General features: G+C 43.5%; 1 protein-coding gene across 1 annotated transcript in view; it reads right to left on the bottom strand.

The window, feature by feature from the left end:
* NEMF (nuclear export mediator factor) overlaps nucleotides 1-14,101 on the bottom strand; it is a 273,128-nt gene that overhangs the window by 147,660 nt on the left and 111,367 nt on the right. The window contains exons 15-17 of the mRNA XM_069208695.1: nucleotides 13,924-13,987; nucleotides 8,346-8,434; nucleotides 8,021-8,124 (exon numbers count right to left, since the gene is read on the bottom strand). Coding sequence (XP_069064796.1) covers nucleotides 8,021-8,124; nucleotides 8,346-8,434; nucleotides 13,924-13,987 — 257 coding nt within the window. The remainder of the gene's footprint in view (nucleotides 1-8,020; nucleotides 8,125-8,345; nucleotides 8,435-13,923; nucleotides 13,988-14,101) is intronic.

The raw sequence follows: 14,101 nt of genomic DNA, 5'->3' as shown, positions 1-14,101 counted from the left end.
AGCATTCACTAACCTTTATGTCTGACACACTCTCTAAATATAGGGCCTGAATTAGAGTATACTCTAATGAACTTGTAAAAATGTGGATGGGTTATCCATCACGTTTGTGATTGAATACCAGTGAGCCAAAGTCTAAATCAGGTCCATTGTTAATTAGTATCTATTAGCAAATCAAGAAATGATTTTTCATGCTTAATCCAAGCCACAGTGATACTCAATAGTGCATCTAGCTCATTCAAACACTTTGGCAAGGGTGCTGCAATAATTTTCAATTTTTTTTGCGACATCCCACATTAGCCCCACTGTATACAGTATGGACAGTTAATAGAACTTTAAACATTTAGTACAACAGAATTTTCTAAAAAAAAGCATGGTGGTAAGTTTACTGAATGCCTTTGTTTTCTTAGAATATACACAAAGATAACCAAATGTTCACAATTCACAGCAGCAGCCAATAAGTCTTTTGCTCCATCACTGGGAATTTTTATCTGTAATATGTATGTATATATATATATATATATATATATATATATATATATATATATATATATATATATATATATATATGTAATACAGATTATAGGTATATAATATGAATACTATCATTTTAAATCTTATTGAAATTAATGTTAAAAACAAGTCTCATTTGTTCACACAGATTTTGGCGAGAAACATTAGGCTAAGTTGAGTGATATATATACTCATGATTTGGGGAAACTTAAATGTGCACCATCATCGAAACATGGTAAAAATGAACCAGCTCAGCTAGTTTTTGCAAAAATGGAAATCTAGTATACCACTACTGCCAATCACAGCCATAAACAGCATTCAGCAATTTTATGCTGCCCCCGTGACATCTGACCTCATCAGGGGCAGTCCCCATCGAGCTGGAAGCTCAGCTCAGCTTCCAGCGTGATCGAAAGAGAAATTCTTTGCATTTCTCTTCCGATTGGGGCTGGGGGCAGGCAGAGGACATGAAAGGAAAGGAAAGGCCATTCCTTTCCTTTCCTGTCTGCCTGAGCATTTCTGCAGCTTGACCGTGAAGCGATCACGCTGCAGAAATGCCCAGTAGACACCAGGGATTTTGGTTTATGTTGTTTACACAATGAAGGGTGAGCGGCCCCTTAGGCAAGGGTCGCTCCCCCGGGGGGCAATTTTTAATTAGGTTAGGTCAGAAACCACTTCGGCACCAGGGATAGGTGTGTGTGTTGTGTTTGGGGGGCCAGCACACTTACTGTTGGTCATTTCTGCCCGCTTTCAGGGCAGAGCGGCCTATTTTTGGAAGGCCCCTCTGCCCCCAAGTGGGACAGAACCCCACCGACAAGACTTTTTTTTTAAAAAAAAATGAGGGTAGGGTTATGGCCATACCCCCATCCCAAATAAATAGGGACAAAGTTGTTCTGCCCCCAGTGGCCAGATGGGGCAATTACCCCCAATCCACTCCCCGGGGGCCCGAAAAGCCTAGGGAACTAAAATAAAATAAAAAATAGTGGGGTGGTGGCTACCAACCAGTATGGGCATGGCTATGCCTGCCCCCAACCCACCAGAAGGGGGTAACAGTCTTTCAACTCTCCCCCCAGCACACTAAAAGAGACTTAAGGAAACATTGGGTGGTAGGAAATTTGTGCCGGTGCGATGATCCCAAACAGAAATGTGGGAACAATGTGATTTTTTAGCTAAAATTATGGTTTGCTGAAGATTCTGGGTAAGAAAACACCGGGGGATCCCATGCAAGTCACACCTCCCTGGACTCCCTTGGATGTCTAGTTTTCAGAAATTTCTGGGTTTTTTTAGGGTTCCCTAGATGGCTGCTGAACCCAGGACCAAAACGTAGGTGCACCCCTACACCCCCCGTTCACCCCCCCCCCCCCCCCACGCAAAAACAGGTAATTTTTTTATTTGATCATTTTCATGTGTCCATGTAGTGTTTTGGGGCATTTCCTGTTGCGGGCACTAGGCCTAACCAGACAAGTGACGTGCCATTTTAATCGGGAGTCCTGGGGGAATGCTGAGTGGAAGAAAGTTTGTGGCTCCTCTCAGATTCCAGAACTTTCTATCAGCAAAATGTGAGGAAACAGTGTTTATTTTTGCCCAATGTTGAGGTTTGTTAAGTATTCTGGGTAACAGAACTTGGTGAGAGAGCCACAAGTTATCCCATCCTGGGTTCCCCTAGGTGTCTAGTTTTCTGAAATGTCAAGATTTGCTAGGTTTTCCTAGGTGCCAGATGAGCTAGAGGCCAAAATCCACAACTAGGCACTTTGCAAAAAACAAATCAGTTTTCTTTGGGAAAATGTGATGTGTCCATGTTGTGTTTTGGGGCATTTCCTGTAGCCGGCACTAGGGGTAGCCTCACATGTGTGGTACCATTTTTATCAGGAGACTTGGGGGAATGCTGTGTGGAAGGAAATTTGTGGAAAAAGTGTTTTATGCCAAATGTTGAGCTTTGCAAAGGATTCTGGGTAACAGAACCTGGTGAGAGCCCCACAAGTCACCCCATTCTGGATTCCTCTAGATGTCTAGTTTCAAAAAATGCAGGTTTGGTAGGTTTCACTAGGTGCCGTCTGAGCTAGAGGTCAAAATCCACAGCTGGGCACTTTCCAAAAAACACGTCAGATTTCAATGTAAAAATGTGATGAGTCCATGTTGTGTTTCCTGTTGTGGGCATTGGGCCTACCCATGCAAGTGAGGTACCATTTTTATTGGGCGACTTGGGGGGACACAAAATAGAGGAACAAGTGTTATTGCCCCTTGTCTTTCTCTAAATTATTTCCTTCCACATGTAAGACAGTGTGTAAAAAAAGACAACTATTTGAGAAATGCCTGTAATTCACATGCTAGTATGGGGACCCCGCAATTCAGAGATGTGCAAATAACCACTGCTTCTCAAAACCTTTTTCTTGTGCCCATTTTGGAAATACGAAGGTTACCTATTTTTCACTCTTTATATTTCACCAAATGAATTACTGTATACCCAGTATAAAATGAAACCCATTGCAAGGTGCAGCTCCTTTATTGGCTCCGGGTACCTAGGGTTCATGATGAACCTACAAGCCCTATACATCCCCGCAACCAGAAGAGTCCAGCAGACGTAACAGTATATTGCTTTTGAAAATCTCACATTGCAGGAAAAAGTTACAGAGTAAAATGTGGAGAGAAATGGCTGTTTTTTTACCTAAATTTCAATATTTTTGTATTTCAGCTGGTATTTTCCGTAGGAACACCTTGTAGGATCTACACAAATGAAACCCCTTGCTGAATTCAGAATTGTGCCTACTTTTCAGAAATGTTTAGCTTTTTGGGGTCCAGCATTGGTTTCACACCCATTTCTGTCACTAGCTGGAAGGCGGCTACAAGCATAAAAAATAGTAAAAATGGGCTATGTCCCAGTAAAATGTCAGATTTGTGTTGAAAAATGAGGTTTTATGATTCAAGTCTACCTGTTCCTGAAAGCTGGGAAGATGGTGACTGTAGCACAGCAAACTCTTTATTGATGCCGTTGTCAGGGCAAGAAGCACCTGCTTTCTTCTGCAGCACGTTTTTCCCATTTTTTTTTTTTTTTTTTTTTTAAAAGGATACAAATTTGGCGTGGGTAGCTTATGTGGACCAAAAGTTATGAGGGCCTAAGCGCACACTGCCCCAAATAGCCAAAAAAAGACATGGCATCTGAGGGGGAAAAGGCATGGCAGCGAAGGGGTTAATAAAGATGTCTTAAATTACATCTCCTGCCTCATTCTTCGGTATGGTTTGTAATGTCACAATCCTCATTCGGATCACAGGCAGGCACTTTGGTTTTTGTATGAATTAGTGTAGGAAGCTGGCTCTGTATATACGATCTCAAAGTGAGAGCTGGTGTGCACAGAGTCCAAGGGTTCCCCTTAGAGGTTGATAGTGGCAAAATTAGATAATTCTAATGCTCTATATTGTGGTAGTGTGGTCAAGCAGTAGGCTTATCAGAGGGTGGTGTTAAGCATTTGTTGCACACACACAGGCAATAAATGAGGAACACACACTCAAAGACTTAACTCCAGGCCAATAGTTTTTATATAGAAAAATATATTTTCTTAATTTATTTTAGAACCACAAGATTCAAGATTTGAAATAAATACATCCATTGCAAGGTATCCCACACAGGTAAGTAAGGAACTTTGAATTAGAGCAGTAACATACACAGTTTTAGTTAAAATGGCAATAAGCTATTTTAAAAGTGGACACTGTGCAAAAATCAAAAGTTCCTGGTGGAGATAAGTATTGGTTAGTTTTTCAGGTAAGTAAGGCACTTACAAGTTCAGTTTCCTGGGAATAGGCAGCCCACCGTTGGGGGTTGAAGGCAACCACAAAGTCACTGCACCAGCAACACAGGACCGGCCAGGTGCAGAGGTCAAAGGAGGGCCCAAAACACATAGGCACCTATGGAGAACAGGGGTGCTCCGGTTCCAGTCTGCCAACAGGTAAGTACCTGCGTCTTCGGAGGGCAGACCAGGGGGGTTTTGTAGAGCACTGGAGGGAGACAAGTAGGCACACAAAGCACACCCTCAGCGGCACAGGGGCGGCCGGGTGCAGTGTGCTCAGCAGGCGTCTGGTTTTCAATAGAAGTCAATGGAGGGACCCGGGGTCATTCTAACGGTGCAGGCAGGGCACAGGGGGGCTTCTCGGGCCAGCCACCGACTGGGCTAGGCAGAGGATCGCCTGATGGTCACTCCTGCACTGGAGTTCTGTTTCTTTTGATCCTCGGGGCTGCGGTGCAGTGCTAGGTCCAGGCGTTGGGTTCTTTGTTCCAGGCAGTTGCGGTCAGGGGGAGCCTCTGGATCCTCTCTGCATGCATTGCTGTGGGGGTGCAGGGGGGTCATCTCAGGTTACTCACGGAGTTGCAGTCTCCTGGGAGTCCTCTCTGCGGTGTTAGTTCTCTGGAGCTCGAGCCAGGGGGCGTCGGGTGCAGAGTGTGAAGTCTCACGCGTCCTACGGGAAGAGTTCTTTGGAAGTTGCTAAAAAGTTGCAAAGTTGTTGCTGTTTTTGAACAGTGCTGCTGTTCTCTGGAGTTTCTTGGTCCTTTGGTTCAGGCCAGTCCTCTGAGGCTTCAGAGATCGCTGGTCCCTGTCGGATGCGTCGCTGTGCAGGTTCTTTGAGTCTGGAGACAGGCCGGTAGGACTGGGGCCAAGTCGGTTGGTGTCTCCGTCGTCTCTGCAGGGCTTTCAGGTCAGCAGTCCTTCTTCTTGTTGTAGGTTGCAGGAATCTGATTTCCTGGGTTCTGGGTCGCCCCTAAATACTAGATTTAGGGGTGTGTTTAGGTCAGTAGGGCAGTAGCCAATGGATACTGTCCTGGAGGGTGGCTACACCCTCTTTGTGCCTCCTCCCTGAGGGGAGGAGGGCACATCCCCAATCCTATTGGGGGAATCCTCCAATCTCAAGATGGACGATTTCTAAAGGCAGGGGTCACCTCAGCTCAGGACACCTTAGGGGCTGTCCTGACTGATGGGTGTCTCATCCTTGTTTTTCTCATTATCTCCTCCAGCCTTGCTGCCAAAAGTGGGGGCAGTGGCTGGAGGGGCGGGCATTTCCACTAGCTAGGATGCCCGGGTGTGGTAACCAAAGGCATGGGCCTTTGAGGCTGACTGCCAGGTGTTACAGTTTCTGCAGGGGGAGGTGAGACGTACCTCCACCCAGTACAGGCTTTGTTCCTGGCCACAGAGTGACAAAGGCACTCTCCCCATTTGGCCAGAAACTCGTCTCGTTGTGGCAGGCTGGCAGAAACTGGTCAGACTAGCACTAGGAGTCGGACTGGTATTCAGGGGGCCTTCTGGGTGCATTTTACAATAAATTCCACGCTGGCATCAGTGTGCATTTATTGTGCTGAGAAGTTTGATACCAAACTTCCCAGATGTCAGTGTAGTCATTATGGAACTGTGGAGTTCGTGTTTGACAAAATCCCAGACCGTATACTCTTTATGGCTACCCTGCACTTACAATGTCTAAGGTTTGGCTTAGACACTGTAGGGGCATAGTGCACCCTGCCTTAGGGCTGTAAGGCCTGCTAGAGGGGTGACTTACCTATGCCACAGGCAGTGTGAGGTGGGCATGGCACTCTGAGGGGAGTGCCATGTTGACAGTCATTTTCTCCCCACCAGCACACACAAGCTGTGAGGCAGTGTGCATGTGCTGAGTGAGGTGTCCCCATGGTGGCATAAGACATGCTGCAGCCCTTAGAGACCTTCCCTGGCATCAAGGCCCTTGGTACCATCGGTACCATTTACAAGGGACTTATCTGTGTGCCAGGGCTGTGCCAACTGTGGGAACAAAGTTACAGTTTAGGGAAAGAACACTGGTGCTGGGGCCTGGTTAGCAGGGTCCCAGCACACTTTCAATCATAACTGGCATCAACAAAAGGCAAAAAGTCAGGGGGTAACCATGCCAAGGAGGCATTTCCTTACAATAAGTCAGACCAATAGGTGACGTTTTGCCTTCAAGTCAGAGAGAAGGATCCATAATTCAAACTTATTAGGTTTCAAGATCCAGTTTAAACTTACTGAAAAGTAACTTATTTTAAAGGTAGAGGGTGTGCTGTTCCAAAGACGTGCCCCTTGTGCTTTCAATTAACAGCCTTCCATGGCTTGAATTATGGACGCTGTTTGAGAAAATGGAAGGGTCAAAGCGGGTTGGTGCATGAATATCTTCTTTTGTAAAGAGGTGGGAGCCATTCCATACTGCATCTAAATAGGTTGCAGAGACATGTAACTGCACATGTACCCAAGCAGACATGCACTAGCTACTGCCAACACATAATGACACAAAAGGGAGTAGAGAATCACACAGTCTCAGGGTGAATACATTTTGAAACCTTAGCAAAAAAGAAATGAACGGGCAACACATTAGGGAAAGAACAAATCAATTGTGCAACAAGCATATAGTAGAATTACATGAAAGCTAGGTCAAGTGAAACTATTGATGGTTGCTGAACCTTCAATATTCTGCTTCTTTGGGATCAAAAAGGGAAGGATCACATCTAAGAGATCAAACAAAAAGGCCTCATCTACAGATGATGCAACAATCTCTTATCACACAAGCTCAATGAATCTTCAAGAGATGCTCTATACCAATGGTTCACATCCTTGTGATGTCTGTGGACCTCTCACATTATCATTATAGAATCTGGGGATCCCCCCACTGAGTCATTACTGAAAGCTGGGGACCTAATCTGTTGATATTATTTAATTTTCTAAGCGGGCGCGGACACCCTAAGTCGTGGACCTCCAGGGATCCCTGAACCACAGGTCGGGAACCACTTACAATCTGCTTTCAACGTGGAATAACCCCCTGCTGCCACAGTCTCAAGGATATTTTACCTTTAATTGAATGCACTAAGGAAGAAATATTGACAATGAAATTGACTGCCCGCCAATATTTACCAAGTTATACTTCTTGTGATGGGCCGTACGTGAAAAATAATTTTAGTGTCAAACTAGCACTCTCATCACATTTGCTTCATGCCAGGAGAAGCTGAAAGAATGCAACCAATGACTGCTTGTCACAGGAAGTCCTGCCTCAGCACTGGGAAGTCCTGGCTAAAAACAATGAGGCAAATCCACAGTCATTCATCTTGGAAGTGGATAAAAACAGCACCATTTAGTTTCTGAATTAAGGAGAGTGCAGCTTAAAAATTATATTTGTCCAAAAATGTCCACTAAGAGCACACATTTCTCATTTGCTGATATTTTCATTAAAATAATTATCAAAATACTTCACTTGAAAAGAAAGACATCAGTGTACTCCTAGACTTGTTGGAATTCATCAAAATATATACATCTTTGGCTACTGAGAAGTCTTTTTTGGTTTCAGCTTGATGTGAACTTTACAGTACTATCAAAGTGTGACTGCTTATTATTTGGTTAATTAATAGGGCCCAGAATAAGGCAGTGAAACTGTGACGACCATCTTCTCCAGATCTGCAAAACAATGATTACAACTCTCAATAAATATTTAGCATAGACAACCCTGTTGCACCACCCGCAATGTTGGCAGTACTCACCTGACCTTAGATACCGTTTCACAATCATTTCATTCTGCTGTTGATCTCTTCCTGCTATGACAAGGTAGTTCTCGGAGCTAATGAACCAGAGAAACTTCTCAAACCTATTCAATAAAAGCAAGGGTTAGAAAGAATATGCAAAAGTTTTAAACCTCAGAAATCGAGCTCCCAATCATACTGTGCTATTTGCACATTTATTTTTAACAGAACTCAAAAACACAGTGACATGACACTCAGACACACTTTATTTGCTAAAGGTTTTTCACTAAATTGTTCGCAGGACCTGTTTCTCCCAAATCGCCCAAATTATTTAAACACAACTTACCAATACACCTTCCTTGCTTTCTGGATGGTGCTAACAGTCTGCACCTCTTTTAGCGTCTGCTTTGTTTTCTTCTCTGCCGACTTAAATGCCTAACAAGGTCAAAATGAGAATGTGTGAGTTTAGCCTTTAATGCACACATTAATTTATGCTATACCTGACAGAAGGCTGGCGCTACACTCCATCTTTGTTTGGGGAATTAGCTATGTACTGGGTAAGTGATCGGAGTGGGTTGGTTTAACTGTAAATGTCTTGCATTATCTGCATACTTTGAACTCACAGAAAAACCTGGTATGGCTTCCCTGGTTGGCTATTGTGTTTGTGGATGACTGAACGAATTGATGAATGTTAACATAAAACCCTCCGCTGAAGATTAGCTTTGTTTAAGGAGATCCATCTTTGCAAAACTTTAAATTAGTAATGATGTGTGTAGGAAATGCTTCTTAATTGTGCAACCCTTTGTAATCATTATTTTGATCCTGCTCGCAGTGTTAACAATAATTTTACAGTTTTTGGATACTGTTTTTATCCCTCATATTACATCAACCTAATTGAATAATACGTTTTAAACCAAATTGTCCCTTTAATGCCCCCATAACATTTTTTCAAAAAATATATCTACTCTTAGGAAGTATACATTTACCCTCGGTTTCTGGTCATAAGGTATAGTATATGGTACTTGGAAAGCACATTTTTTCACTTGGAGGCATCTGAGCTTCTACCTAACTCATAAGGCTTTTCAAAGGTTTTTGTAGAATTGAAGATAATCGTGTTGGCAGAAGATCACGAGGGGCACCAAATTTCATAATTTAGGAACAATGGTGGAAAAGGTGTAACCCAGCACCTATTGCTTATGGTGAGAAAGGAGAGTCTGCGGTGGGGCATAAGGAACGAATTTCTACAGAGGCTTTCAAGATGTCAGCTGTGGTAGGCAACTGACCATGGTCTCCACGTGATGCGGTACAGGATGGGAAGTGAGCAATGTTTTCCTTATGTTTAGTGAGATCACGTTTTCTCAGCGCAGAATCTAGTTTCATTGCCAAATTAATACCATTTTGTATGTCATATTATTTGGTATTTTCTAAGAGTATGTTCACTGGCGTTTCATGGCTTTGGGGGAGGAGGGAAACCAAAACATATTATCAAAAACCATTTGCTTGCTACTTGAACAAGCAGTGTTTAATTTGAGCTGGTGGTTTCCGGTGCTCAGCACCGGCACTTAATTGTCAACACGGGGCTCAAGGTGCACAAGGTGGCAACTGTCTTACTAAATTAGAGCTGATCACAATAACTGTTAATTATTAATTCAATATACATAAAACAATGACTATTACTTGCCGCCCAAACCATTCTTATAGCTTTGGGAGTCTGAAATAGTCCGAACTGTCACACTTATAGGTGGGTGATGGTTAGTAGTTGTGTTGTTACTGTAATTGGCAGCATAACCACTGACAGTAACAACACACCGCAGAAGCAATGTATGGTGCAAGCATTAGTGGCCTGCTGACCATAGCCCTGGCACTTATTGTTTTACAAATTAAGCACTGTAAAAAAGTAGGCCTTTAGTGATTTTCTATGTGTTGCAAATTGTACAGCAGACAGGCTGGAAGGCCAATGCTGAGGGGGTTCCTATTCTCTAGCATTGACAATATCTTTTTGAGGATATCCCAAGCATTCTGAATCAAAACAGATAGTTCAGGACAACGATTAGCTCTGATTTACCAACCCACAGCGCACAAAGAGCCAGCCTGCAAAACAAAGGATTCAAGGCAGTTCACAGACAGCTAAAAACAATTTTACATCGATTTGCTGTTGCTGGAAGCAGCGGATTGGTCTATAATTAAGGAGGTTCTCAACCTGAAGATGAGGCTTCTGTAAAATATACATCAGTACTGAATATGTCCTTTCCAGAGAGTAGCCTGATAAATGGGGAGGTGGCAATAATGGGACATGTGTTGCTTGATTTAATTATCTTGTGACATACAAACCTTGGGGTAATTAAAATGGAACCAAACCATACAGAAGGAAAACACAGGTAACAATAGAGGTTAGAAGTTATAGCTACAGAAGGAGAAAATGGTTGTGGACTAATAGCAAAAAAAGAAATAAACTGGATATTGGAGTTATGTCAATTACATTAAATAACTCAATATGAAAATTGTGCAGACATAATTAAAAAAGGAAGAAAAAGTTAAATGGGAAAGGGGTAAGTTAAAGGATGGGAAAGGCACAGTGGGGTTTCATCTCTACAATAATTAACACCTTTAAGAAAACAATAAAAAATTAAGAAATACTGAAATGTAGTTTCACAACTCCCGAAAATAATACAATAGTAAGAGGAAACTATTTTAAAAAAAATAGAAACTCAACATAAATCACTCTACGATTAATCTTAAGTTGATTAAAGACACATGATAAATGCAATGAACTAATAATATCGGCATTACGGATGTGGAAAAATAGAGATGATAAGTCAATAGATTAATGCATTAATTTTAGGGATCTATCTGTAACTTCAAGGTCACATATTTGATTCCCAGCCGGTCCACTCAACCTTTCTAACTGATTAGGGTAATAGTTAACAACTATTAATATTACAGTTAAGAGGTCATGTAAAATGAAGATGGGGCTAGGTTCTTCCTGAAAACGAGCCTGCAATGATGAGCTGGTGAGTTCTGGAGGGAGTACCATTGTTAGAAATTGGGTTGTTGGTTAGCTGGGTTGCGAGTCCTTGACAAGCAGCAACCCCAAATTAACCTGTGCAGGGCAAGGCACAAGCAAACACCAAATTAATCTGTGCTCTCCTCCTGGTAGCTTGGCACAGAGCATTCAGGCTTATCTTAGAGGCAATGTGTGAAAAAACACCACCCAAAATTATACCACACCAAATTAGAAACATAGAGCTTAAGTCAACAAATAAAACAAGACCAAGATGACAAGAATCCAATCAATAGAACCGAAGTTATGAATTTTTTAAAAATAAATTGAAAAATAGCAACTAAAAGCAGAAAGAACCAACTGCGGCTATCTGGTTATGCTGGACCCATCAAGGCCAATAGTTCAGGCTGACCACAGTGGAGAGCCGGTTGGATACAGTCTCCGATCACTCCAGCTGAAGGTTTTCCTTCTCTACTTTTGTGCCAAGAAAGCATCGAGGGTGGTGGGCAGCGTGGCACCAATAGCAGGCCTGTCAGGATGCTGCTGCCCAGTAGTGGTCCTCCACGGACAATCTATGCTTGCTGTGCGAAGGAACCGGCTGGCAGGGGCTTCCACTGAATTTTGGTGTGAGAGGTGCAGTTCCAGTGCGAATGGGTCAGTTCACTGCAAAGAGCCCAAAAGCTTACATTTAAGGGCGCTTAAGGGTCCAGGACCTGAATGGCACCACTTTGTGGTCAAGAACCTCACTGCGCACTGCAGCTGGATCCAGGAGCTGGCTGGGGATCCTTCTGTGTCCCTGGGGCTCAGATCAGGAGGCCAGCAGACTAACTCTTTGAGTCACTCTGGGGTCTTCAGTTCAAGATGAAATTGCAGGTCCAGTTCTTCTTCCCTAGGGAAGTTGGCAGCTGTTCAGCACAGCAGGGCAGCAGTTCCTTTACAGCAACAGTCCAGCAGAGTGACAGTCCTTGTAGCAGTAGAGTAGTCCTTTTTCCTGGTAGAGTATCCACAGGTCCAGAAGCGTACTAAAGAGTTGGGCCCTTATTAGGAGTTTGGCGGGCGGCGGAGCTCTTTGAGTCGGAAAACCGCCACTCCAGTTTTACTCCTCCTGGCCCTATTATGAGTTTTCTGCTGGGCCAGCGGGCAGAAACAGTGTCTCTACCAGCCTTTGCATGGCGATGGGACTTCCATGCAAAAGTCGGCGGAGAGGGGAGTCGTAATCCCCAGGCCAGCGCCGCCAGGGTGTCGAATGGCGGCTACTTGGCGGTGCAGGCGGTTGGACCGTGGCGGCTCTGCCAAGGTCATAATGTGGAGGCTGGACCACTGCTTTGGCAGCAGTCCGACCACCACTGTGAGTCTGGCGGTTCCATGACTGGCAGACTCGTAATGAGGGGCTTGGTGTCTGGGGTCCTTCTTTTATACACAGCTGTGTCTTTGCACTGGGGAGAAGCTTCTAGAGGTACGCCTTTAAAGTGCACAGATGCTCTGCCTTCCTAGCCCTAGCTCCAGACTAACTACTGTGGTCATGTAGCCCTTTGTGTGGAGGCAGGCCACAGCCTGTTCAGGTGTAAGTATGGCTGTGCCCAGCTCCTCCTGCCCGCCCTGACAATGATGGTCCATCCAGTTACACCTAAGCTCTCATTGTGTGCATCTGTCTAGGAGGAATACACAAAGGCCAGCTCCCAACTACACCCAGTCATGTGACTCAGAAAAAGGCTGCAGGCACCACATGGCTAAGGCAAGAAAATGACAGCTTTCTAAAAGTGCCATTTTTAGAATTGCAATTTGAAATCCGACTTCGCCATTAGTTAGGATTTTACATTTTTAATTCAGGAGACACCAAACATGATCTGCTCATCGCTTCCTATTTGGAAATTACACACATAAAATATAATAAGGCAACTTAAATGTTATACTATGGGGGAGACAGGCCTTGCAGTAGTGAAATACAAATTTAAGAGTTTTTCACTACCAAGACATGTAAAACGTAAAAGTACAGGTCCCATTTTTCAAATACATTGCACTCTGTCCTCTGGGCTGTCTAGGGCCTATCGTAGGGGTGACTTTTATGTATTAAAATGGAAGGCTGGGCCTGGCAAAAGGTTCACTTTGACAGGTCAAAATGCCAGTTTAAAACTGCACACACCGGCTCTGGAATGGCAGGCCTGAGACATGTTTAAAGGGCTCCTTAAGTGGGTGGCACCGTCAGTGCTGCAGACCTACTACTAGCATTTAATTTACAGGCCCTAGGCCATGTAGTGCCACTTTACTAGACAAGTATAAGTAAATTAAGTATGCCAATTGGATATAAGCCAATTCAACATGTTAAGAGTAAAGAGCACAAGCACTGGTTAGCAGTGGTGAATTGCACTGAGTACTAAAGCCAACAAAAACAAATTCAGCCAAAGGTGTAGGGCAAAGGCAAAAGGTTTGGGTAGGTCCCTGCAGAAAGGCTAAGTCCAACAACCATTATGTTGAGAACTGTTAAAAGAGTCTGAGCAGGTCCCCAGCCAAGCATCTTGCTATCAGTAGTTTCAAGACAATACTGCACTGTGCAGAACATTTCCTGCCCTGGGATTGAAAGCATGCAAGTGGTGTGGGGGTAAAAGGGTGGGGGAACTCAGATAATGACTGAACATCCCACACCATCTTCTTCCATACTTTTCAAATGGGAGGGGATGCTCTAATTCACACAATGCTGCAAGGCCTTCCTACATCTTCCAAGGAAGAAGGAAGGTGAAGGCTTAGTTTTATTGAAATGGTTTGCCACTAACATTACATGTAAATATCTACCCTCTGGAATTTAAACCATGTCTACATATCAACTCAGTAACTTGAGTGCTGATGTGCGTTTTTTTAACAACTTTTGGAATGCTGTACCCTGTTAATCTTTACATGAAACCTTTAGCTGTTCAATACTGCTCACCTTCTCTGACGCTTCCACAGTCTTTTGTGTTTTCTTTGCTGCATGTCTCTTATGATCATAAAATCTGAAAAATGAAAGAAAAAAAAATCCTCAGATATTTTTTCTGGGAACATTAGTGTGACTGCTGCTCATCTACTCATAAAGTACCTTTCAGTGTTTTGTTTCAGTAATGCAAACA

This window comes from Pleurodeles waltl, chromosome 9 (assembly GCF_031143425.1).
Source record: "Pleurodeles waltl isolate 20211129_DDA chromosome 9, aPleWal1.hap1.20221129, whole genome shotgun sequence".
NCBI classification, from domain to species: domain Eukaryota; kingdom Metazoa; phylum Chordata; class Amphibia; order Caudata; family Salamandridae; genus Pleurodeles; species Pleurodeles waltl.
The sequence above is the reverse complement of the archived record's forward strand: the minus strand, read 5'-3'. Positions and strand labels throughout refer to the sequence as shown.